This window comes from Gymnoscopelus microlampas, assembly GCF_963454915.1.
Source record: "Gymnoscopelus microlampas genome assembly, chromosome: 2".
In the NCBI taxonomy this organism is placed as follows: Eukaryota; Metazoa; Chordata; class Actinopteri; order Myctophiformes; family Myctophidae; genus Gymnoscopelus; species Gymnoscopelus microlampas.
The window spans coordinates 46,840,104-46,866,825 of NC_139939.1; the positions used below are offsets into that span (position 1 = coordinate 46,840,104).

The 26,722-nt window shown below is 43.5% G+C and overlaps 1 protein-coding gene across 2 annotated transcripts; it reads right to left on the minus strand.

The window, feature by feature from the left end:
• Window positions 1-21: 21 nt before the first annotated feature.
• Window positions 22-26,482, minus strand: abcc10 (ATP-binding cassette, sub-family C (CFTR/MRP), member 10). 2 transcript variants are annotated; one of them, XM_084080892.1, is made up of 22 exons: window positions 26,423-26,482; window positions 25,371-25,584; window positions 22,781-24,155; window positions 22,025-22,252; window positions 21,428-21,584; window positions 21,087-21,253; window positions 20,605-20,684; window positions 19,932-20,103; window positions 19,419-19,517; window positions 19,069-19,258; window positions 18,677-18,754; window positions 17,983-18,174; window positions 17,047-17,185; window positions 16,124-16,316; window positions 15,278-15,621; window positions 14,590-14,759; window positions 10,537-10,697; window positions 7,660-7,913; window positions 4,830-4,975; window positions 4,104-4,201; window positions 3,000-3,112; window positions 22-2,126 (listed from the first exon to the last, which is right to left on the minus strand). In XM_084080892.1, exons 2-22 carry the CDS (start codon window positions 25,550-25,552, stop codon window positions 1,991-1,993), a joined length of 4,674 nt encoding a protein of 1,557 aa, XP_083937018.1. In that variant the 5' UTR covers window positions 25,553-25,584; window positions 26,423-26,482; the 3' UTR covers window positions 22-1,990. The 2 variants fall into 2 exon arrangements, with proteins under 2 accessions (XP_083937018.1, XP_083937019.1); XM_084080893.1 differs by lacking the exon at window positions 17,983-18,174.
• Between the last annotated feature and the right edge of the window lie 240 nt (window positions 26,483-26,722).

The window sequence follows — 26,722 nt, forward strand, 5'->3', positions numbered from 1 at the left end:
ACATATGCCAGCTATGCCAGTATATCAAATCAGATTTATTCATAAAACCCTTATGAATGAACTTATTATTACATTATAACCAACATCATAAAGTGCATTATGGAAAACAAAAGACAAAAAAAACAGGAGACCACAACCACATCAGAACATGATGTGATGACTGCAGCGTTTCTAGTACGCTCTACAGATCTCTCTTCTTAAGTATTGACATCACAGCGCAAATAATTTGCTCTGGAGAGATTGTCCATTATTTCTATTTGTATAAAAATATTCCCTTTGCTTATAAAAAAACACCTCCTCTTTCTTCATTGCCGAATATATGTGCCCTTTCACACATATATATATATATATATTTATATATACTATAAAGTCCAGGTTATAAAATTAACCAGACTACTGAAAATAAGCAGTACAGTCCATTCTGACCTCTTTCCCTCACATCAGTGTCCTGGCTCAAAACGGACATATTCAAAACTGACCTAAGATCAGTCCATCATGCACAGAGTTCAAAGTGTTACCATTAACAGAAGGAATATCATCTGATCCTGTAACAGTGTGTAGTGTACATATGCTATTTTTGAAAAATCGTGAAAATGTGCGCAAACCTTTGAATACGTATATATTTTTAAGCGAACATTTGTTGCTCAAATCTTTGTTTCTGGGGGTCCCTGGAACAAAATATTTGCGATGGGGGTCCGCGGCCAAATACATATCATTTTGGGGGTCCTTGACATGAAAAAGTTTGAGAACCACTGCAGTGTATCACAAGCAGAGGCAAGGATGGGATTCCCCATCCTTGCCAGCAAATCGTACCCTGCCATAATGTATAACATACTGTATCTTATAGTGCACGGATGTTAGAACTTCAAAACTATATGTACTGTAAGCATGAAAAAGTCAGCACGTCATGACTTACGATTGTAATATTCGTAATATGTACGGACGTTTAGGGCCAAGCCCATCTTCATTGTGCCACATCACATGGCAGAAAAACGTATGCCAGGTAAAGGAACATACTGTACTAGTGTTACTACATGTCACTGTCCATTGTCAGGACTTATTGGCCTTATTTGATGAATGTTACAGAAATCTAAAAAAAAAAAAAAATGTATAGCCCTAAAAGATATAGTTCAAACTGCAGCACTTGGAAGGATAAATATGTCCAGGTGTATTGATTTGATAGGCCGATGCACAAATTTTGAATTGCTTGTATTAGAGTAATAAAAGTATTTTTGAAATAAAATAAACGGCATAGTGATTTTCAAATGAAGTGAATTGCAATTATACCTAGCGACTTTAAAGTCTGGTGTTTTTCCTCACCGTTTCAACATGAATGGCAGTGAGTGACATTTATAAATGCAGGCAGAGACTTATTGTACACAAGAGGTTTTGGAGACAGAAGCCATGTCTGGCGCTCGGCTGGCGCATGTGGTTAAGTCCCTGCCCACCCCCCACGGAGGTTGTGGGTTCGAATCCATCGCGGTGCGTCCAGCTTTGTCGGGCGTCTATGCGAACACACGAGGAGGAAAGCCGGACGGAGGAGGAGGGTGATATTGATCATGGCACGCACTCCTATGGGCTGGGGTGGCGGCACCTGTCAGCAGGGAGTGTTGGGCGGGAGGAGTAGGACGAAGGCTCTACGTCACCCCGGTGGGGGCTCCTCACTGGCAGGTGAGCCAGTAGGATACAATGGCATCGACATGTGTGTGTGGAGGAATCAATTGGCATAAAGACTAAATTGGGGAGAAAAATGGGGTAAAAAAAAAAGAAAAAAGAGAAAAAGAGAAAAAAATAAGCCAACTCTGCTAGTGGCTAGAAGTCCAAATTAGACTGGTATGTATAAATGTGGAACGGGTCAAAAGCACAGGCATCTTCACCGGAGAAAAAAAAAACCTCTTTCCAGAAATAAATAATGCTTCAAAACTAAATGTCCTTCTAATGTCTTCGCACGGTGTCACTCTGCTCTTCCATCAACTAGTCTGTGACGGTGTCATTCTGCTCTTCCATCAACCAGTCTGTGGAACACAGAGTTGTCTCTCTGGTACAGAGCAGAGGGCGTGTCGAACTCCACCACCTTCCCAGCATGCATCACCAGCACCCTGTCAGAGTCCATGATGGTGTTGATTCTGGTGACACCAAAAGGAAGGACGGAAGGACATTTCATTGTTGTGTGAGTGACGGTGAATGACTTGCTCAAGATTTTTTTACGTGCATTGCCAATTTTACAACAGGTAGTTCCGACGAAGCAATCTGATTGGTTGGATAGGCTATCTACCCGTGCTCAAACGAGCATGACAGCACACCTAATGAAAATATAAACATCAGCTGTGCTGAGTCTCACAGAGCAGAGCCGACTAAGTGACTAGGCTAGTTTGCATGGGAAGGTTGCGGCCGTAGTGGCTTTTTTTCCCTTTTTTTCTATCAAATATCTTAAATACAATGAGATTGAGCTAACAATGAAGTTTTGTTTCTCTATGTGTCCAGTCTGAGAAAAGTTGTCTAACGTGACTGAGTAAACAGGGGCTCTATCTGTCTATGTCAGACAACCCCCATGTATTTCCAGGATAACACAGATAACACTAGCAGAAAGGTTGTTATTTTGAGAGAGAAATATCCCGCAATATGAATACATTTTGATGTTTTATTTTGATGGCAACTGTTGTATAATCACAATATTACACTCGAGTTTTGGACTCCACCCGACAGAAACGATATGTGAAAAATAATAATAATGGAGGTACTTCTGAGTATTATACTGGCAGTGTTCACAAGACATTTGGCACTGATCAGTCCTGCAGTTTGCAAGATTAGCGCCGGACACACAGACAGACACACACAGACCCTCTTCTAGACGGTTCGGCTCTGAGGAGCCATGCCAAGAATTGCCTGCTCTTAGAAACTGATTGACAGTATAAACAAATTATCAAAATATAGTAATAAGCTTAAATCCATGGTTACATTTTAGATATCAATATTAATCATAAGTACTTAATAATTACCTGTGAGCAATTGTGAGAACAGTCTTGTTCTGAAACCTTTCTCTGATGGTCTGCTGCAGTAGTTTATCAGTCTTGTGATCCACGCTGGCCGTGGCTTCATCAATACACAGAACCTGTAGACAGGATATGTATTGTAGCAGTTATGGAGTAGTAATGACAGCATGAACACCAATTGAAAGTTGAACTATGGCATTTTATAACTGGGAAATGTTTTTTTTTTTTTTTTTACTAGAAAGTAGTTTTTTTTCTCTACATTTTTATCCCACGATTTCGTAACCCTATTTTTTTCACCCAGTGCCAATGCCTAAATTTGTAATCATGGGCGCTACTCTCCCTCTGCCAGCCTGGGGAGAGCCCCAAACTGACCTCATGCTTCCTTCAACGCATGAGGAGTTAGCAGACCGCTTCTTATCAACTGACAGGGGGGAAATTTCCCCGGTAGGACGTAGCGTGTGGAAGGAACACATTATTCCAACCAGTTCCTTTCCCCTCCATCAGGCGCCCCGGCTGACATGGGGGAGGCAGTATAGAGACCAGGACTACTGCATGTTATTTGTGAGGGTACCTACCCTCGGGGACACAGGGAGAACATGCAAACTCCACACAGAAAGGCCCTTTTGCCAACCCCACCTAGGGTATGGGCACTGATGACACGGAGGAGAGAACACGCCCCCCCAGCGCCCACAGCGTTCCCGGCGGGAATCCAACTCAGGACCTTCTATCTGTGAGGCGACAGCGCTACAGACTACGCCACCGTGCCCCCTAGAAAGATGCTTTGAGGACCCTCAACATGTTTGTTTTTTTAGTTGTGGAACAAATGTGGATGCAATTAGGTTTGAGCTAGATCCTGTGTCAATGAATGGTAAGAAGGCATTTTTCAGTGAGCTGATGTATCACCAAGTCTTCATACAAAAACAGCTTATTTACTATATATAGGCTCTGTGCATAACTGTAGTCCTAGGTTTCAAGAAGGTTCCATATTTGCTTCCTGTTCCTTCATATGTGTTTCTGGCAATTTAGTAGTTATTCAAATCAAACAAATGAAAGCATTGAGGTGATCATTTCACAGCTGTCAGATGAGTGTTATCTCTACGTAGTTCTTACATTGGCCTGGGTCAGCAGAGCCCTGGCGAGACACAGCAGCTGTCTCTGACCCAGAGAGAACATCTTCCCCTTCTCTCCTACCTCAGCATCCAGACCACCTGACACACACACACACACACACACACACACACACACACACACACACACACACACACACACACACACACACACACACACACACACACACACACACACACACACACACACACACACACACACACTTCATCAAAGTTTGAATGTGTTCATATTTGAATAATGCATGATATGTTCACATTTAGTATGGCATTAAAAACAAAGTTTCTCTATTCAGTCTTAGAGATACAGTGATGCATAAGGACATGCCAAGGACAGCACACTGATCTCACCAAGTTAAAACTGCTATGAAAGCTGAATTTCCCTCACAGGATAAATAAGGATCTGTCTGTCTATATCAAATAAAAGCCAAAACCAGTTGGACTGGTTTTGGTTGAAAATGTTGTCAAATATTAAGTTTGTATTCTAAGCCACAGGCAGAGGGAAACTTTGCCCATGGCATGGCATGTCATGGCATGGCTAGACTAAACTGCCAGGGCTCAGTGAACAGTATGACAACACTTTCACCCAGATGGCTAAACCCCAAATCAAACCCACTGGTCTGGCCCTCCCTACTTTACTCTTATCTCGTCTCCTTCAGTATGCCCTTTAACCTCTGCTCTCATCCCACCACACCTCTCCCATCCCTCTCACCCATCCTGTCGACCACAGGTCTGAGGTGACACTGGTCCAGGGCGTCCAGCAGGCTCTGGTCCGCGTGCCCCCCGCTGGGGTACAGATTCTCCCTCACGCTACCGCTGAACAGAAAGGGATCTTGGGGGATGATTGCCAGCTTGGACCTGCAGGGGAAGCCAACAGCACACAGCAATTAATATCGTATAATCCCTGTCACACTCATTGACAAGTTATTGGTATATACAATTAAAATACTGTATGTTAGACACATTCTGTGTGTCTATCGTGCTCATAACCTGCACATATCGCTGCTGTTGTGCAGAAACCTCTTATCTCCATTTTCTTACTGTCACACAGTAGTAGCAGATCCACAAGCTCGAAACGAGGCGCAAAGCGACGCGTTTCGAGCTTGTAGATCTGCTACTTTTGCATCTTTTGAATTTGTGGTTTCCACCCGACAGAGACGATACTTTACGTATCATATACATGCATGTGTATGTACTGTATATATATATATGGGCATAGCATTACTCTGTAACTGTCACACCCTGGGTCTGTCCCCTGCCCTTTCCCTGTTACTACCGCTCTCTGCTCCCCCCCCCCCCCCCCACAGTGTGTCCTTGATTGAGAGACTGAATCCACCCGGGTGCCCAGCTGTGAGCTGTTGGCCAAATGACTGCCGTTGCTTCTTAAATAGACTTCCCTTGCTAGTTCTGCGCTGGTTTGTAAATGTTTGCCACGTCGCCGTGAGCTCCTGTGTTTCTGTATTTGCCCTGTGTTCAAAGACCTTTGTTGTTGTTTGATTCCCTCTGCAGCGTGACAGTACAAACCGGCCATTATTATGGACCCAGCGGAGTGTGGTTCGGGGACTGGAGTCTACGAATACCGGCAGCAGTGCCTGGCAGAGGCTCTGGACTCCCTGTCCCGGGTCGAGTCTCGTTTGGACGATTTTGAGGCAAGTTTCTTCTGGGGTCAGTCAGTGATCCTCTCACGGGTCCAATGGATCTGGGAGCACGTGCAGTGCTTGGAGGCAGCGCCCCAGCGGGGCCCGTCCGCGGACGCAGCGGTGCAGACCGACCTGGGGGAGGAGAGGGTGGGGGTGAGCGGCGATGCCTGCCCTATGGAGGTGCGCGCCTTCTGGGCATCTCGCGCCAGCTCGTCGGGGGCCTCCAGCGTGAGGCCGGGAACCTCTTCCACGTCATCGGCGGCCCCTAGGGAATGTTCGGTTCGGGAGTTCCGGTCCATGGTGAGGGAACGCCGTCCTCTCTCCTTGGAGAGAGAGCGTCGCGGGCGATCCCCGTCCGCGTCTAGAGAACGCCGTCGTCTTCCCCAAGAGAGAGAGCGTCGCATGCGGTTCTCGTCCGGGGCTGGAGCATGTCGTCCGTCCCCTGAGAGAGAGACCCGCCGGCAGTCCCCGCCCGCGGCTAGGGCGCGCCGCCCGCTCCCTGAGATAGAGAGTCGTCGGCAGCCCCAGGCCGTGGCGAGAGCACACCGTCCGTCCCCAGAGCGAGAGGTCGCTTGCTGCCCTCGCCCGAGGGCTTTGGACGTCAGTCTCGTGAGGAGAGAAGGCGGCGCATGAAAGAGAAGTTATGTCTTTACTGCGGTCTCCCTGACCACTTCCTTCTTTCCTGCCCTGCCCTGCCCTAGACCTGGGTCTAGTGTTTGTTTAGCCCTTGGGTCAGTGTTTTAGGTTTTGCCGTGGTTCAGTCCTCTCACCTTTTTTCCAGAGAGTCCAGCTGTGAACTGTTGGCCTAATGATTGCCGTTGCTTCTTAAATGGACTTCCTTTGTTATCTCTGTGCCGATGTATAAATGTTTGCCACGTCGCCGTGAGCTCCTATGTTTCTGTATTTGCCAAAAGACCTTTGTTATTGTTTGATCCCCTCTGTGTGAGGTGTACTTCTGTCCCTGTTTTTACTTAAGTCCTACGTAAAGTATTATTTGTTTCTGCAACTCTGGTTTCCGCCTTCTGCATTATTGGGTCCTCACCTCTTTCCTGGGTCGGCAGCGTGACAGTAACATCGCTCCACGACGCATTGTGAACTTGTAGATCTGCTTTTTTTCACTACTTTTGAAAATGTTTTTACATTCCCAAAACTGGCACGACAGGTTGAAAGTTGTTGATTATATTCAGTAACGCAGTGGTTCTCAACCTTTCCAGGCCGCTACCCCCCAAAATAATCATATTTGAATTGGGGACCCACCACCCTGACAAGCACTTGGAACTGTAGGAGTTGAGGCATTACATTTGACTCGGTTCCACAGATGAATGTTGTGAAAATAGCTGATCTACTCGCGTTGCGATCGGCTGTTTTCACAATCTTTCTTATATTATTTGGCCAATGTTTGACCAATTTTATAGTATAGTTTGTTGATTACCTTTGATGCAGTAATGGTCTTATTTAATTACATTTTTCTTTTTTGGGCGGTGCAACCGCCCCTATATGTGAGGTTTGGACCCCCACCCACTGCACCCCCCCAACCCTGCGCTGTGATTGGCCACCATTGTACCCCCCTAACCCTGCACCGTGATTGGCCACCATTGTACACTGGTTGACTCTATTCAGGACTGTGATTGGCTAGTGAAACACATGACACATGTGCAGTCCTATAAATAGGACTGTGCACTTAAAAAAAACACATTTATGTTTTTTTTTAAGTGAATCACCCACTGTGATTACCACTGTGACCACACCGCCCACTTCACACTGGATGTGATTCTTTTTGTATTAAAAAGGTCTTAAAAGTCCTTAAATTGTCTCTTTACTGTCATCTGGGGACCCCCCAAAATCAAGTGGGGACCCGACCCACAGGTTGGGAACCACTGCAGTAACTCATGGTCCAGTCACCTGAGTTGAGCCAGGCCCACGGTGCTGATGTCCAGGTCGTCCAGGAGGATGTGTCCCTGGTTCAGCTCCACCATGCGGAACAGGGCCAGGAACAGTGTGGATTTACCAGACCCGGTGCGGCCCACCACCCCCACCTTCTCTCCCGGACGCACCACCAGGCTCACCCCGTCCAGGGCGTTGGGCAGAGCCGCTCTGTAGGCCAGCACCGCTCCACAGAACTCCAGCCGGCCCTTCTGAGGCCACGACGGCGACACCTGAAATCAAAGACCAATTAAAAGTGTTCAATTAAACGTGTTCAACCAAGTAAACTTCTATTAACAGCAATGGTCTTAGGGTTTAGCTACATAAACATATTGTTCTGTGGGGCTTAATGTAACCATTTCACCTGGTCAGCTGTGTGAGAAAACAACAGGCTGTGTTCGCAGAATGAGTGATGGGTTAAAATACAAACCAATTCACACTTGAGTGCTTTTATGGACATTATTACAGCTATCGCATCCGACTACTGACTGCCAGGCTAAAATTGTTTCCCCCATTCTGTCAATACGAATTAGGTCACTGGACCTCTTTTAACCACTTCTTAAACCCTCTAGTACTTCATCGAGTACCAGGGGGCTCCATTTTCCCCTGAAAATAACCAATCAGCTGTTTCCAGCATGTTTGTCCCAAGGAAGTTTTTGAAAGGAAAGGACAGAGTCCGTCCGTTCTCTAGATATATGACGTGACACTCACGGGTGGCAAAATCGCACCGGAAGTTCGATGAATAACATTGCAGTGGATGGAGCCGGCTGGAGCAGCTCATGAACAAACATTATTTGTGAATGATTGAGACCATTGTGAAATAATCGCTTCAGGAAAATAAAAGAAAACATATCACACATTTCTTCCTGCTGTCTTGTTTTTCCATTTACACTCTACATCATTTTATGTAGGTATCCAAAGAGCAGAGAGAGAGTAATCTCTCATAGAACAAACAGCAGAGGTCGCTGTTTTTCATTTTCAGTTGGGTCTGGCTACGCGAGACTACAGAGAGAGTAAAATTCTCACTGGGCAGCTCCCAACTCCCAGGTGTTCATAGATTGATTGACAGGCATTGATTGACAGCTGTCTACCAATCAATCAGTCAACACCTAATCACAGCTAATACATTTTCAGTAGGAGTTTATGTAATTTCAGTAGGAGAGTAGGAGTTTCACAAGCAACAAAGTAAGTTGTCCTATTGGTAATTGTGTTATGGAAATGTTTGTAAATACATATGAAATTAATTTAAAGGACTGACCTGCAGTGGCAACTATAAGCACATTTACTAAGGTCAATTCATTGTTTTTTAATATTAAAAAACAATGAATTGACCTTAGTAAATGTGCTACACAATTACCAATAGGACAACTTACTTTGTTGCTTGTGAAACTCCTACTCTCCTACTGAAATTACATAAACTCCTACTGAAAATGTATTAGCTGTGATTAGGTGTTGACTGATTGATTGGCAGACAGCTGTCAATCAATGCCTGTCAATCAATCTATGAACACCTGGGAGTTGGGAGCTGCCCAGTGAGAATTTTACTCTCTCTGTAGTCTCGCGTAGCCAGACCCAACTGAAAATGAAAAACAGCGACCTCTGCTGTTTGTTCTATGAGAGATTACTCTCTCTCTGCTCTTTGGATACCTACATAAAATGATGTACAGTGTAAATGGAAAAACAAGACAGCAGGAAGAAATGTGTGATATGTTTTCTTTTATTTTCCTGAAGCGATTATTTCACAATGGTCTCAATCATTCACAAATAATGTTTGTTCATGAGCTGCTCCAGCCGGCTCCATCCACTGCAATGTTATTCATCGAACTTCCGGTGCGATTTTGCCACCCGTGAGTGTCACGTCATATATCTAGCGAACGGACGGACTCTGTCCTTTCCTTTCAAAAACTTCCTTGGTTTGTCCCAGGATAGGGACAGTAGAGTGCATGTAGTTGAGGAGAAAGTGTATTCTCTTTCAACCAATAACCCCAAACTAACTAATTGGATTCAGAAGAATGATTGGATTCATGTGTACACTTGGTAACATTTTCGGATTAAATAGCACTTGGTATCGTTATCAGCAATGAAAAATAAATTGGTATCATCAATGCATACTTGGACCAAAAGGTGATGCTAAAATATCGTGATGAGGTGGTATGTTTCGTCTGTCTGTTTCTGTAGATGTATATATGTCACGGCAATTTGTCCACCAGAAGGTGTGGTGAAGCAACTCAAATATGCACACCTCTCTGTTGCCTTGTTTTAACATTCAGTTCATATTATTTATCCAGATTTTTTCTGACAGACCGTATGACCCTTTAAGACCTGGAACTGTGTCATTTTTAGATTTGAGCTAAAAAGCATTATTTTACACTTTGGGCTATTCAAAAATAGCAGATATACAAGCTCATAGCGCGGCACCGAGTGCCGCGCTATGAGCTTGTAGATCTGCTATTTTTGAAAAATCTTGAAAATGTGTGCAAATCTTTGAATATATATTTTTTTAAAGCGAACATTTTTAACTCAAATCTTTGCTTCTGGGGGGTCCCTGGAACAAAATATTTTGATGGGGGTCTGTGGCCAAATACATATCATTTTGGGGGTCCTTGACGTGAAAAAGATTGAGCACCACATATATAGAAACATAGGTTTTTCAGAATACTGTTGAGATTTAGGAGACATGTAGAATCGGCTTCAGGTCTCAATGGGTTAACATTCAGTTCATATTATTTATCCGGATTTTTTTCTGACAGACTGTATGACATTAAAGTATAAAGCTGCCCGCTGCCACACACCACCTCATACCAGTCTCACAGAGAGCAAACCTTGCGTGCGGCAGGTGGGTTTGTGCCCACTGACCTGTGGGTTCTGGTGCTGTGGTTCCGTGGGCAGACTGCTGCAGTACTCCTCAGTGCGTTCCACACTGACCAACTGCATCTCTGTCTGCGTGAAGCTGAAGATGAGGCCAGACAGCAGGCCTGTGATGGACAGGGCATAGGACAGAGACAGACCCACCAGACCTGGCGTGGACAACATACAAAAATACACATATGTTCACACAGATATATGCTAATTTTAGAAGTCCAACTTGAGGTCCAATTATATTCAAAGAGGATGTCCAAACAGAAAGATGTGATAAGATCCAACAACTTGAAATTAATCAGTCTAGCCGTTTATAAATAAATTGACTGAACCTCAGGTTATGTCAAAATATATTTTTGTAGATGCATTTTGAACCTTTGAAAATGTATTATAACACAAATGTGAAAGTTATAATACTCTAGCTTGTTTTCTGTATTCATTTGTAAATGCCAACCGTACACAAATTCAACACGGGCGTCCTGGATTCAGATACTAGTGAATAGAATACTACTATCCATGGGGTTAATGATTTGGCTAATGGAGTGATAAATGGACACTGGACAGTGCTTTTTCTGATCCTCCAACCTTCAAATCCTTATCTGCTAGTCACTCACACACTCACACACTGAAGGTGGAGGCCGCTACATGGGGCAACAACAACTCAGTGTTTTGCTCAGGGTTAATGTCAGGAGGATCAAACCAGACCTTCTAATTCCCAGTTTGAACCTTCTAGAGCCACTGTCACACTTAACCCATTAAAACCGGGAAATGATCTGTGTCACTTTAGATTTGAACCACTTTAACCATTATTTTATACTTTGGATATTCAAAAATAGCAGATATGGATCTGCTATTTTTTTTTTTATCGTGAAACTTTGTGCCAATATTTGAAAAAAAAAAAAAAAAAAAAAAAAAATTAATATATATATATATATATATATATACATATATATATATATACATATATATATATATAATCTTTATTCCAGACTCATGCGTCCATATAAAAAGAAAAGACATCACATAATATAAAAAGAGACAGCAGTGTAAAAATATACAATGTATACAAATCAAAACAAAGCAAAACATCACTCAAGCGCTCCCGCCCCCCACCCTCCCCACTCACACCAATTCATAAGGCGGCTGTCAAGCGCCAAGTCAATGGCAAAAATATACATATATATATCTATATCTATATCTATCTATATATATACAATTTGAATCCTGCGCCATGTCGGTTGTCAGTATGTACGAACGTTGTATGTGGCCAGTGTGACGTCATATGACATCACGCCAGTGTGACGTAATCTGACATCACGATGAGACGGTATATGACATCACATCCTACCTATAAATTCTAGGATGCCGTCAGATCGCACCAGTTCGACGGCTTCCATAGTGGGTTTTGGTCATTGGAGAGGTGATGCACGTCACCTCTTTCTGAAGTGGGTATTTTCAAAGCCTGCCGTGGATTTAGGAGAGCACAAAACTCTCTCTCACACTGTGAGGTGCCTGTAAGGTGGCACTGCAAAGTGAACGACGCGTCACGCTAGACGTTCGGGCCGCGTAGCGGCCCGAACTTCTAGTATATATACAGCAATGAGTATAATGCTAAACTGGACTGGTCAAAGCTGTCTAAGGAGGAGTTAGATATGTACTATTTGACCACTGACAAACTTTTAAATAATATTTATCTGCCCTTGGGTGCTATTATGTGCAAAGATGCTAATTGCAAGAGTGTTCAACATAAACTTGCCCTCTGCTCCTTTTATGATGACATAGTGGCTGCCTTGGTTGAAGGTGGCGAGCCCCACTATAAACGTAAGAGCAAATCTCATATCAGACCAGGCTGGAACGAGCATGTAGCAATGTACCATGCTGATGCTAGAGATGCCTTTAAATTGTGGGCTATAGCTGGAAGGCCTAGACAGGGGCCTGAGCTTGAGCACAAAAAATTAGCTAATGCCAGATATAAGTATGCGGTCCGATTTATTTGTAAAAATGAGCAAGCCATGAGGGCTGACTCGATGGCCAGCAAGCTATTGAGCAGTAATACTAATGATTTTTGGAAAGAGGTGAGAGCTCTTACTAATAGCAAAGCTTCGTTACCATGTACGGTTGAAGGTACATCTGGTGATGATAACATTGTGGCGTTATGGCGACAGCATTACAGCTCCTTATTTAATTGTATTAAGAGTGAGTTGTTTGTAGATGAGTCAGATATGAACTATGATGCCATGGGAATAAAAACTCATGAGGTGTATGAAGCCATGCACAAATTGACTGACAACAAATCATGTGGCATGGACCAGATTTCTGCAGAACACCTGAAAAATGCTAGTCTAAGGCTAGCTCCTCTTTTATCTATGAGTTTTACTGGTTTTATGATACATGGCATTCTACCTGACTCAATGCTTTCAGTATTGCTCGTCCCAATTGTTAAGGACAAAGCAGGTAAGGTTAGTAGCCTGGGTAATTATAGACCCATAGCCATAGCCAGCATCCTCTCTAAAGTTATGGAGAGAATCCTACTGGATAGAGTTGCTGATTATATTAATTCTTTTGATAATCAATTTGGTTTCAAGGCAAAGCATGGCACTGACTTGTGTATTTTTGCACTGAAGGAATTAGTAAACAAATACAAAGGCTGTAATTCTTCAGTCCTCATGTGTTTTATTGATGCGTCCCGTGCTTTTGATCGGGTCAACCACAGAAAGCTTTTTATAAAAATGAAGCAAAGAGGTGTACCCGGATATATTGTGCGGGTTCTGGCCTACTGGTACGCCCACCAGACCATGCGTGTCAAATGGGGTGGGAGTATATCAGCCCCATTTGGGGTTAGTAATGGAGTCAGACAAGGGGGAATCCTCTCTCCAATTTTATTTAATTTATATATGGACGACTTGTCTTCTCAACTGAGGGCCTGCAATACTGGTTGCATGGTCGGTGAAACAATTGTGAACCACCTGATGTATGCAGATGACCTGGTGGTCCTCAGTCCCAGCAGTGCTGGTCTGCAACAGCTCCTTGACATATGTTCTACATATGGTGTGCAACATGATATTAAATACAATGCCAGCAAAAGCGCTGTCCTAATCTGTAGAACTAAAGAGGACAAGCGTCTTAATTTTCCTGTGTTCAAATTGTCAGACAATAATCTTGAGGTCTGGAATAAAATCAAATATCTTGGTCACTTTGTTACTGATCAAATGACTGATGATGATGATATCTACAGACAGTGTCGAAAGTTGTATGCTCAAGCAAACACTATTGCTCGTAAGTTCAGTCACTGTTCTACTAATGTGAAAGTGTCATTGTTTAAGACATATTGCACACCGCTTTACACTGCTCATCTGTGGTCGTCTTATAAGAAATCTAGTATGCAAAGGCTGCAAGTTGCATATAATGATGCTATGAGAATACTCCTTAAAAAACCCAGAGGGGGCAGTGCTAGTCAGATGTTTGTCACTGCTGGAGTGAGGACTTTTAAAGCACTCCTAAGACATTTAATGTTCAAGTTCATGAAACGGCTGGATGTATCCACTAACAGCATCATTGTGGCTCTCTCAAGTCCCATAATGAGCAGTTCTCGGTACGCATCCAGACTAAGGGTGCACTGGCTAAAAAGCCTGTATGTTTTGCCTGTGGGATAAGTTATGTATTATTTTTTATATCTTTTATTGATCTTTATTGCCTGTGGTGTTTCTTTTTATGTTTTATTCCTTGTATCTGTATTTGGACCTGAGTCCGCTAATAAAGATTGAATATATATGTATATATATACATATATATATATATATATTTTTTTTAAAGCAAACATTTAACTCAAATCTTTGCTTCTGGGGGTCCCTGGAACAAAATATTTTGAGATGGGGGTCGGCGGCCAAGTACCTTGACATAAAAAAGTTTGAGAACCACGGATATAGAAACATAGGTTTTTCAGAACACTTGTTAAGATTTAGAAGACATTTGTCAAATCGGCCTCAGGTCTTAATTAATGGGTTAATACTGGTACAGTATTAACCCAAGTATTGACTTTCTGGGACTCACCTGGGTCTATGGAGCTGTACTGGTGCTGGATGACGGCGATGGCAGCGATGCCGGTCACCACGGCAACTCCAATCATCTGCAGGCGGATGTCCAGCCACTGCATAGCAGCGTTGCTGAGGAACAGGCAGCGTTGGTTCTGCTCCAGACGCCTCAGGTTCTCCTCTTCAAACCTGGAACCATCATCACACACACAGTCCACTTCAAGTCTCATAAGCCAGCGGTTCCGAACCTTTTCTGGATGGGAAATCTTGAAAGGGTTGGCAGCCCTCCCATCTGACCACTTAACTTAAGTGGTCAGATCGGTGGCCTGCGTGCATTTTCAGAGTGTACATATTTTTATGATCAATCAATCGATTGTGTTATGGTTTGGATCAACGGAACTAACATAGCATACCTTAGATTCTTATTTATTGGTATCACTATGAAAACATATTTTTCAAGGTTTTAAATAAATACTATGTAATTTTGCCCCACTGGAACAAGAATTACCAACTGTAAACATTCTCTGTGCAAAATAAGAGAATGACTTCAACTTAAGGAAAACATATGGCACTGCCATATTTGCAATTATAGTGCATTATTTATTTTCAACATTTTGCCTCAAACAACAGCTTGGCTCATGAGATAATCCCGATAATGTTTGTTTTATGTTATAATATCGGCCACAAACAGCCTGTGTGGTTCTAACCTGGCCGAGCTTCGACTGGCCCGGATAGTGCCCAGCCCGCTCAGCGTCTCAGAGAAGTGGGAGTAGACGGGCGAGAGCGTGAGGCTGCAGAGACGCTTCAGCTCCCGGGAGGTCTGCCTGTAGAAGCTCTGCGTGCGGTGGTAGAGCAGACCCAGGGGGAGCAGAGGGACCAGGATCCAGGGCAGGCCGTAGCTCATCACCACCAGCATCCCCAGCAGGCCAAACACGTTGGCCAGCAGGATGTTGAGCACAAAGGGCAGGCTGTCGTCCACGGTGTACAGGTCCGAGGAGAAGCGGTTGAGGACCCGCCCCAGGGGGGTGGTGTCAAAGAACGTCATGGTGGCCTAGTAGAGAGAGTGTCAGGCAGGGTGAGTGATGTGAAGGTTGAAGGGTTATTGGTCACTGGTATGAATCCCTGAAAGGCCTGGGAAAATCTGAATTTGGATGTGATTGTGTTACAATCTCCTCATATAAAAATAAAAAACATATATTTTTTATATTTTTTGAAAAAAATATTTTAAAAAAAATTCACGATTTTTCAAAAATAGCAGATCTACAAGCTCGTAGTGCGGCACTCGGTGCCGCGCTATGAGCTTGTATATCTGCTATTTTTGAATAGCCAAAGAGATTGTTGGCAAACGTTCAAGTGGGTTCAAGTGGTTAACAATAGTGACATTTTGAGTTTTAAGCATATTTTGATTATCGTGATCATGTCGTTAATTATTTTTGCCACAATAATCATGGCATGTAATTCTCATATCGTCCCATCCCATCCCTACTCAACAGAAGCAGGTGGAGACAGTTACCCCGGCCGGGATAAGAGCTCAGATGACATACTGTACACACCTTAAGGACCTTGTCCAGAAGTCTGTTGTGAATGACTGTCGCGGCACAGATGGCTCCATAGGCGAAGAGGAAAGCACGGAGAGCGGTGAACACGGTGTTGCCGATGGCGATGGAGCTGTACACCGTCAGATAGAACTTCACCTCTGAGCTCACGTTGGCTACAGGATAGCTTTCCACTGAGGACAATGGAGACCTGTATGGAAAGAAAGGCTCAACTATGAAAAACACTTGATCAAATCACATTTCACCACAATAATGTTTAAACATGCATAAAGCATATTTAAAAAAGGGAAAAATAAACTTTTGTGATCCTTCCTGGGGTTTCTTCCTTTCCTACTCCCTTCAAGCGTTTTTCTTGGGCATTTTTCCTTGCCTGGTTATAGATTATTAAGGGTCTAAGCAAGCACAGGAGTGTGTGGTTTGTTTCTGTTGGAAAGTCCTTTGAGAGTAACAATGCTATACAAATAAACTATGCTCCTTACGGATATCTTTCATGACAATATATCAAACCTATTTTTCACACTAACAAGCAAAAGATCTGAATCCTCTTACAGTAGATTTGGATACTTTGAATATAAAACCATAATTGTGGCACAGTTCTGAGTATTATAGGTATAATGCATTTAAAAAATAAATTATACAGGAGCAACGTTTTAGCTCGACAAAACTTTTTAGCTCGAGACCCAAAAGAGAAATTTGATGTCTCCCAGAGACCCAAATTAGTGAAAATAGCCGATGTCATAGTGAGCTTGTAGATCTGCTATTTTCACAAGTTTTTTAATACATTGAATTATTTGGAAGACCCCAGAACCCAGAATTGGGTCCCGACCCAGTGTTTGGGAAACACTGAAATGGTCACTCTTAACCACGAACATGAAGTAAACGAACACAGTAACATGACGTGTGCTGATGTTGTGACTCACACTAGTCCTCCAGGTGAGAACAGCAGCAGGTGTGGTGAGCTGTAGGCCGCTGCACAGGAACTATTACTCCAGGAGGAAGCGTTGTTCTTCAGCTCAGAGATCCAGTGGGACAGCCACCAGTCTGACACGTTCTTTGAGGCTGGATTTGAGAGAACCAAACAAAACTAGGTGACTTTCTGACATTGTTCGATGCAGACCTGGGTTGCGGCTGAAATCACCTACTAACATACTACTACTACTACTACTACTACTACTACTACTCAGTATGCTATTTTCAACATACTATTGAGCCGCTACTAAATTATAGTACGTTTCATCTCACGCATACTAATGAGACCATACGGAATGTTAGGAAAGTGCCCCATCTTGTGACAAAGCAGAGGTACTACACATATGTTCCCGTTTCATCATTGTTACAGTTATACCTTATTTATTGGACGTTTCAACAAATAACTACATTCTGCAAGTGTTTAACAGAAGCATAAATGACATTATATCGATGGCTGGGCAACTTTGTGACAGACTGCTTCAATGTGTCAACCTGAAAACCGGTGAAATACTATAATTTATATTTATATATATGTAAAAGAAAAAGATGAATAGCTGTGCAATGGCGATTAAGCTGCCATTTTCTTTCTCTTTTTTTAATCTTGAATTAACATAAAATAAGATATGATAAGTTAAGACTTTATTGATCCCTGGAGGAAAATTCTGGTGTCGTAGTTAAAACACAGGAAAAACACAGGTGAGAGGAAAGAAAACATAAATCAATAATAATCAAGATAATCAAATAAGTTAAGTGAAAAAATAGGACATCATTCTGTCCCTTTTAAAGAATATATATATTGGGTGTATAATAATCTCCAAAAGCCATAATGAATCCCAGACAGTACAAGGTGCAGTGGGTCGTAATGAATCCCAGTGGTCAGTGCAAACCTTGCATGAGAAGCAGAGACACCAGGATGGAGAAAGCCAGCACGCCGCCCACAGCCACCCAGTAGGTCTGGTACACCTTCCACGCCAACCCGCCCATCTGCTTCTGCTCCTCCCCTGATAGGTCAGATTCATCATCCCCTGCTCGCAGCTCATTGGATGCACCCAGGTCCTCCACCTGCTCGGTACCACCATCTGACCCCAATCACAATGGATGAAAAAACAAAACAAAAGCTGATAAGATACATAGATGCCAACATTACAGTACATGTCAGAAGCTCCGGTTTGGATGAGCACATCACTTCCATCCATACACCATCCCTGCAAAATACTGTTGTCCCCGGCCTGGACTGCTGGCGTGGTCCAGGCACCTAAGCTCCAAAATAGCCTGACAGCGCGTTGTGGGTTCGAGTCCCAATCCCGACGGCCTTTGCTGCATGTCACTCCCCATCTTTCTCCCCATTTCTGTGAGTCTACTATCCTATCAATAAAAAAAAGGCATAAAAACCACCAAAATAAAAGAAGAAAAAAAGACTGTTGTCCCCCACCTCTCCTTGTTACTCTTGTGAGAACGAGACAATGTATTTGACTGCGGACCCCCATCTCAAAAATATTTTTTAATAATAATAATTTGTATAAGTTTAGTATTCAGAATTACTGTTTTTAATGGGACTATTTTGAATTAAAAATAATATACCTTTCTCTTTAGCATTGCTGTCATTCTTGCGCTTTTTAGGCACTGCCTCCACCAGTGGCAGGACCTCTGCTGGTGTGCCTGTTCAACATCAAAGAGGAAAGTTAGGTTCAGCAAAAATCTGCTGAACCCTAGAAGCTTGTATGAAATACTTACAAGTAGAATACAAAGTTGATTAAATCATATAAACTGTTGTAGCCTCATTTGGAACATGTATAAATTGCTGCCATAGTAGGTAATGTTACAATTACAGCTGAGATATTCAGTATATTTCATAGAGATTCATAATGTAAAGTGGCATTTGGAACATTTGGGAAAGTGTGTGTATTTTACTGCATTATTATGTATTTAAGACAGGCTTTAGGATCACATGTCATGTCAGAAGCGTTCAAAACCTGTTTTAACGATGGTCCCATTGTCCATAAGGACCACCATGTCAGCTTTGTCCACAAACTCTATGCGGTGTGTGCAAAGGATTCTGGTCTTGTTCCTGAGGATTCCCATGATGCATTTCTGCATAAGGTGATGGGCAACGTCGCCGTCAACTGCCGCCAGTGGATCATCAAGGAGGTAAATGTCTTTCTCCTTATGAAGTAACATACAAAAGAAATGTGAAAAAATACATTCACATGCAAAACATGGTGGATTGCGTTTGTTTATTAAAATTATTCAATTATCACTTGACACACCCATCTGAACAGATGGCAGTCTTGTTGCTATGGTTACTGTGGACTGGAGCACTGACCATATAAACAGCTCTGGCCAAGGCCAAGCGAGCCTTCTGTCCTCCACTCAGAGTGACGCCGTTCTCACCTACTTCTGTCTTGTCCCCGTTTGGAAGAATCTGCAAAAATACGACAACACAGTGTCAATAGTGACAACACAGACCCCGGACGAACCTTTCCTCTCAATGTTTCAGTGTCAAGCTGCTGAAACACTACACAAAACTTACAAAAGGTACAACTTGACTAACACACTGCTACAGTATGTAACTTATATATTACATTTTATTTATTTGCTAAATGAAGTTCATAGTGTCTGTGAAAACAGTCATTATTAATGAGCATCACAGTGAAATCATAATTTATCACTGAATAAGCAAAGTAAAAAAAAAATAAAGATATTGAGATTTTTTAATAAGGGATTTCTGCATTAGTAAGCAGGTAGGCATGCAGACAGACAGACAGACAGACAGACAGACAGACAGACAGACAGACAGACAGACAGACAGATAGACAAAAAGTATATTTCATCTCACGTTGAGGTCATCTGTGAGTGCACAGGCCTCGATCACAGTCTGGTAAAAGGTGGGGTTGTAGTCTCTTCCAAACAGGATGTTGTCCCGTACTGTTGCATGTTGGATCCAGGGCTCCTGAGAGGCCAGGCCAAAGCCAGCCTCTCTTCCATCGACGTACACCACACCACCAAGCCTGAACGACAAAAAGATGCTTTAATATCATACGCCATACCACCAAGTCAGGGTAACAAGATGTTTTAATATACGCCGCACAACCAAGTCTGGTTAACAAGATGTTTTAATATCATATGCCATACCACCAAGTCTGGTTAACAAGATGTTTTAATATCATACGCCATACCACCAAGTCTGGTTAACAAGATGTTTTAATATCATACGCCACACCAACAAGCCTGGACAACAGTGCCGTCTGAAGCAGACTTGAGCCACGAGAGGCACTGCCGAGCCATGCCAAACGTTGCGAAGTCAGCTTCAGCTGACTCAGCGCCGTTCAAGGTTTTGGTGGCCAGAAATAGGAGGGGATTCATAGGTGTTCATAGATAGAGACACTGACAGGAGCAATTACAATACTCCAGCCTCGCATCGTGTTGCGTCTCTGTGGGCAGGGTAACAAATATCGTAGCTGTCCAGTTACTTAATACTGTATTTCAGAGTAAATGTTTAAAAGCAATACCTGTTGAGTTCCCCAGTGATGGCTGCTAGTAATGAGCTCTTCCCACAGCCAACCTTTCCCACCACAACCACAAGGGAGCCCTGAGAAACACAACAAACAACAAATGCATTCTTACCAATCACAATCTGATGGGAGACCCTAGATTGGAACGTCGACTAAAAGATGCTTTCAGGTCAGATGAAAAGAATGCTGAAAGATTTTGTGTCAAACTGTCAACATTACCGTGATACGTTTGGGTGGGACTCGTAGGATTCACAGAAGGAAGGGTATTATTTTTTGTTTTCCATGGAGAGCGGATGTGCTCTTTAAATATTTCCCAAAGTGGTAAGCGCATAGCAAAGCTTATATTTAGTTTTATTTAGTTTTTGAAAGAGTGCCAAGCAACAGTACCAATAAGTACTAACACTAGTACTTCCACAAACTTTTTAGAAGAATAGCTGATCTCACACAGTGTTTAAAACAGTATAACTCAAAGCAGATACCTTGATTATGTTGAGATTCAGACTACGTAGCATCAGACTCCCTTTAGGAACACCAGTCTCCGTCTCTGTATGTTGCTCTGTGTTGAGGAGGTCTGGGCCATCAGAACCATGCCAGGAGAAAGAGCCCTGATTCAACAGGACAGATATCTGAGGGTCTTCGGGACAAACTGTGGACAGAGAAAATAAACAGTAAAAAAAACTCTCAAGAGTTACAAATGGATAAATTAACACTGAGGATTATATTGTGTACTTATCAACACAACACAAATGACTCAATTATAACACGCACAGGCACATGCACACGCACAAACACACACAATCAGAGGCCGACAGCAGCCTACCCAGACTGTAGTATGCACAGAGGTCCTGGTTGGACAGCTTGAGGAAACGTTGGATCCGGTCCAGGGACACCTTGGCCTCCAGGATGCCGTTGAGGACCCAGGGGAAACAGTTGAGTGGCAGGATCAACATGCCCACCAGAGCCAGGGTGGTGAATACCTGCAGTGCAAGTGAAAGAGGTTTGATATACACACAACCCAGGCCTGATGGATTCATTAATTAATTGTTCATTGTTAAGTCATTTGGGGTAAATACTAATAGTTAAGTTTAGTTTCTTTAGATTCACTAGTGTGTGAAGTGTTACGTGAAAGACCAAAGATGTATATAATTATTTAAAAAGTCAAATCATGTTAGGATTTATGTGTCTTGCTCAGGGACACATCGACATATAGATGGGGCCGGGACGCGAACCGGGGACTGTCTTAAGTAAGCCCCAGACCTGTTTCCCAGACCCTTTCAGCTATGCCTGCCAAATAGGAGACACTATGATGCCATGACATCATGCAGGACCAAGAAGAACTAAGAAAGTGAACGGCAATCGAAGCACAAAACACACCAGACCGCAATGACAACGACGGCCATCAAAATGGTTGCCTTACCTTAGCTGCAGTCAGTTGGTTTCCCAGCAGCACGTACGTGACGAAGGTGAGGATGGAGATAACCACAGGCAGGGCTCCCCAGGTGTACACGCACACGGCATCCAGGTACTTGATGGCCTTGAGATGAGACAGCTCTTGTTTGCGACAGTCTGTGATCTTCTGAGTGAAATGACTCTCCCAGTTGTAAAACTTGATGACGCGTATTCCGAAGAGGACCTCTGTCATCAGCTGCAAAAAGAATGTGGAAAATATTGAAAATTATATTCTACATGTATTGGAACACATATAAGTAAAGCTTCATTTATATAGTAATTTTTAAACACACTGTTACAAAGTGTAATTAGCATATACCTCTACATTCTGATGTACTGTATGTTTCTGCATGTTATTGATGCATTATTTTCTGTGTATGCCAATATTGTCCACCAGCTCATGCTTTTTCTGTGTATTGTATCACCTTAGGGCAGGGGTGGCAAACTCATTTTGGGGTGAGGGCCGGATTGGTCAAATGGTGACTTGATGGGGGCCGGAACCAGTTGCGGGCGCACATGCGCGCTCACACGCACTCAGACACTGCTACTAACTATGCATATCACTTTTTTTTTTTAAATGTATTAAGAAGAATAGCTACTTTAATTATTGACATTAAAAACAAGGCTTAGGGTGTTCAATATTACAGACATTTTCAACCATGTGATTATTTATGTGCTATTCTATTACAGTACATAATAACAACAATAAACAGTGCAGACTCACCTTAACGCGGCTGTCTTTGTGCCTGAGCATGTGCTTGTTGTTGTCGAGGATACGGGAGGCCAGGATCTTGTTGAGCGGGACGAGCAGCAAGGCCACGCCGAGCCCTCCCAGGAAGGCCACGCCCACCTGCAGGTACAGGAGGTAGAGGGCGATGGAGAACTGGAAGGGCAGACTCCACAGCTCGTGAAAGCTGTTGAAGAAGTTGACCACGCGGTCCGCGTCGGTGCTCATGAAGTTGACCACCTCGCCCAGGGTGAAGCGCGCCAGCCCGCTGCCGTTCACCCGCAGGGCTTTCCCGTAGATGGCCGATACGAGTGCGGCGCGGGCGGACAGCGAAACCTTGGACACCTGAAAGGCAAAAACGTTTCGGATGACGGCCGAGAGGAGGGTGCTGGCGAAAAGTCCCAGGGCGCACCAGGCGCCTTGGCTGATTGGGGCGCCCTCGTCCTCCATGAAACCGACCAGCCTGCTGAGGAGCAGGGGGCCCGCGAAGCCCAGCATGTTGCCTACGAGCTTCAGGATGCCTAACATGTAGTACCTCACGCCGAAGGCCTTGTGCAGCACCCTCACCAGAGATACCTCACCGTCCAACTCCAGATCGTCCTCCCGGGAAGGTGAAGTCCAGCTGCCGTTCAGTAGGTTTCTGTTGACCGGGCTAGGCCATTGATCCTGCCCTCTGTGCCGGGCTGCTGCGTCCTGCTGGCCGGCCTCCCAGCAACGGTAGAAGTGTCGCCGGATAACGGCGGTGCGCAGCTTCTGAGGGAGGTGATAGACGTCACTCGCTCTGTCCAGCTCCCCGCGCTGCCCTCTCCGAAGCAGAGGATTCAGCCACAGGTACAGAAGCCGAGAGACACAGCCGCTCCCGTCCTCCGCGACCATCTCGCCTGTGTCCGGATGAGCACTCTCTGGAATGAGGTGAGCACCGTCCCCGGCGTTAATGTACATGGCCGCCCTTTCGTCACCAACGCAGGGAAACACAAATGCCAAGATGTAAACCGCGAGAGGGAACGTCCGAGCTGAGGCAAGTACCAATCGTGTTATTTTGAGGGGTTCTTCAAGGTTTAGATACGCCTCACTGCGGTAATAAGCCACCAGGGTGATCACAAGGTTAGGAACAGTGAGAAGAACCAGCAGTAGTAAAATCAGAGGGCCTCGGGTTCCTCTGAGAACGGACCTCTGGAGGACTATCATGGTGCCAAACTGTACCAGCCAGGCCAAGATGGCACAGCCATCAGCCAGTGCGTCTAGGTACATGTCATCCTGGTTGAGAAGGGCTGTCACTACTACATCTCCTATGAAGAGCAGCGTCACTAGCAGGGCCGATGACACCCTGAGTGTCCAGCTACATGGAGGAGACGTCTGAGGAAGTCTGTACCTGAGAAGAGGAAACAACAAGTACAGTATGTTTTAGGGCTGGGCAATTAACCCAACCAGCTCAGTGGCCTTGGGGTTAGAGTGTCTGCCATGAGATTGGGAGGTCGGAGTTCAATCCCGGAGTTCAATCCCCGGTCATACCGAAGAGTCTTGACGAAGACTATAAAAGAATGGGACCCAATGCGTCCCTGCTTGGCACTCAGCATCAAGGGTTGGATAGCGGCCAGGGGGTGTAGTTGTACATCAAGCTGCCTGACGCTACAGAAACAGGAGATAGGCTCCTGCCCTATGGGTCACAAGGCTCAAAAGGCTTACTTAATTAACCCAAAATATATCGAAAACCAATATTTAGAACCGATAACCAACTTAATCTTGCTCATGTAGGTTAATCGAATAATCCAGAACAGGTTTAGTTTTTGCTCTTATTATATCAACGAATCAACACTAAAATGATCTTGATTTACAAGATCTACAAGCTCACAACGCATCGCAGCGACGCGTTGTAGGCTTGTAGATCAGCTATTTTCACCTCTTTCATTAATCGGAATCGAGGCAACATTTTTTAATTATCGTGATGTTGATTTTAAAGACATATCACCCAGCCCAAACGACTAGTACAATATGTTTCTTTCAACTTGACAAACATTGCAGTGATTTGATTTTGTTCACTAACCAAGTGCTCAACTCAGTAGTGTAGTGTTCATTTTTCAAAGGCAATATAGCAAGTTAAGCAAGAGAAGTGAAACTTGAAGAAAAGGACCATTCCTGTTCATTCTTCCTCAGAAAATAAAAAAGTCACACATAAAGTTTGACATGATGGTTAATTAGAGTTCATACCACTACATTGTAAATGTATTGAATTCATTATGATCATTATGCTATAAATCATGTTCATTATCAAAATAGAATATATTCTAGATTAACTATTATTAATCAATGATTGAGTAGGTGAGAGGCTCTGTGTCTGGGATAGAACCACATAGCTCTATGGGAAGCCCCTTTATAGGTATCCAGGATATGCTGGATACCGTCATCCCAAATACAAAAAAGGATACAGGGTTCCGAAAGGGGCTAGCTCTAAGGGTAGAACCTGTGACCTTCCATCATACCAACAGTGGCCTTTCTAACGTATTTAATAAGCTAGTGATGAAACTGGCAGTGAACATTATTATGAATATGAGTGCAAACTGTTCACTCTGGTAGTATGTGCACCTACCTTGGAATGCTAAGGTAGTAGGCACTGATGATGGCCATGCCAGCATGAGGCAGAGCCCCCAGGACCAGCTGGTTGAAACAGGGGCTCAGCAGCAGGGTTCCATTCTGCCAAACAGGGAACGGGTTGTGGACATCTGTATGACAGATGCCCGAGATCAACTCTGCTGGGACAAAATCACCCATGTCTCCTCTCCTCCCCCTATTCTCAGTTCATTCTAGAAAGAAATGACAGAGCAACAAAAAAAACAATGCTATGTCAAAATTGACAGCTAACATCCCCTTTCTACAGCCATTTTGCTGGTATGAATGTCCAATTTGGCATTGTGTGGTCAATTAAACATAGATTCCATTGACATACAGTAGATCTCTGGGACAGAGTCACTGACCACTTCACTCTACATCCAGGGGTCTTCAACAGGGAAGGATGTCCTCAGAGTTACTACAGGGGCGTCTCCAAATCTTTTTATGTTAGGAACTTCTTTTGTTTGTTGCATTAACCAACAATTGAACCCTAGCATCCCTATTCTGGGGGGAACATTAGCCGAAAATAGCAGATCTACAAGCACACTGCGAGGCGTTGTGTGCTTGTAGATCTGCATTTTTTTTGCGAATAGGTTTGGTGTAGAGGGGGAAAAGAGCAGACCAAGTACAGAGTGAAAAGTCAAGTATTGACAGTTTAGGTGGTTAAATGTCTGAAAATACACATGAATCCAACCCTAGAGACAGTCCTGTCAAACACGTCTATGAATGAAGGCAGCTATCTATGAAATCTATGAAAAGGTTTCACACAATGTATACAATATGTTGGGGGTCCCTGCTTCATCTCCCTCTCAGCTAAGGGGTCCTTGTGCTGAAAAGCGTTGAAGACCCCTGGTATACATGTTGCTACAGACAATAGCTCAGTTGCAGGAGAATTTACATTGTTTTGTTTACCTATTATCTATATAGTAATATTATGTGTGGGCTATCTATTGCTTCGTTTACGGGACACCCTGTTGAAGATGCATATGTGGTAAATAATATCTTCTGATTGGCTAATAACGCAATAATTACCTTTAGCAACAAATCAAATGTAAACGTCTCTACTTTGTTTTCATTTATTTATGCAGCTGCCGTCGACTCCTGATGACGCAACTCGGCTTGGTTTTCAAAATAAAGGTCTATTTCGAGTAAAAAAAATGTATCAACCTTCTCTTAATTCTTGCTAAATTTCATTTTCATTGTACCAAAATTGCTAACCAACGTCCAAATATTGTTGTTTTAAAGCCTAGAAACCTTAAAACATTGTACAAACACAAAAGCTATGAAAACCAGAATAATCTGTGATTAATATCCAGAATAACCGAGCTTATT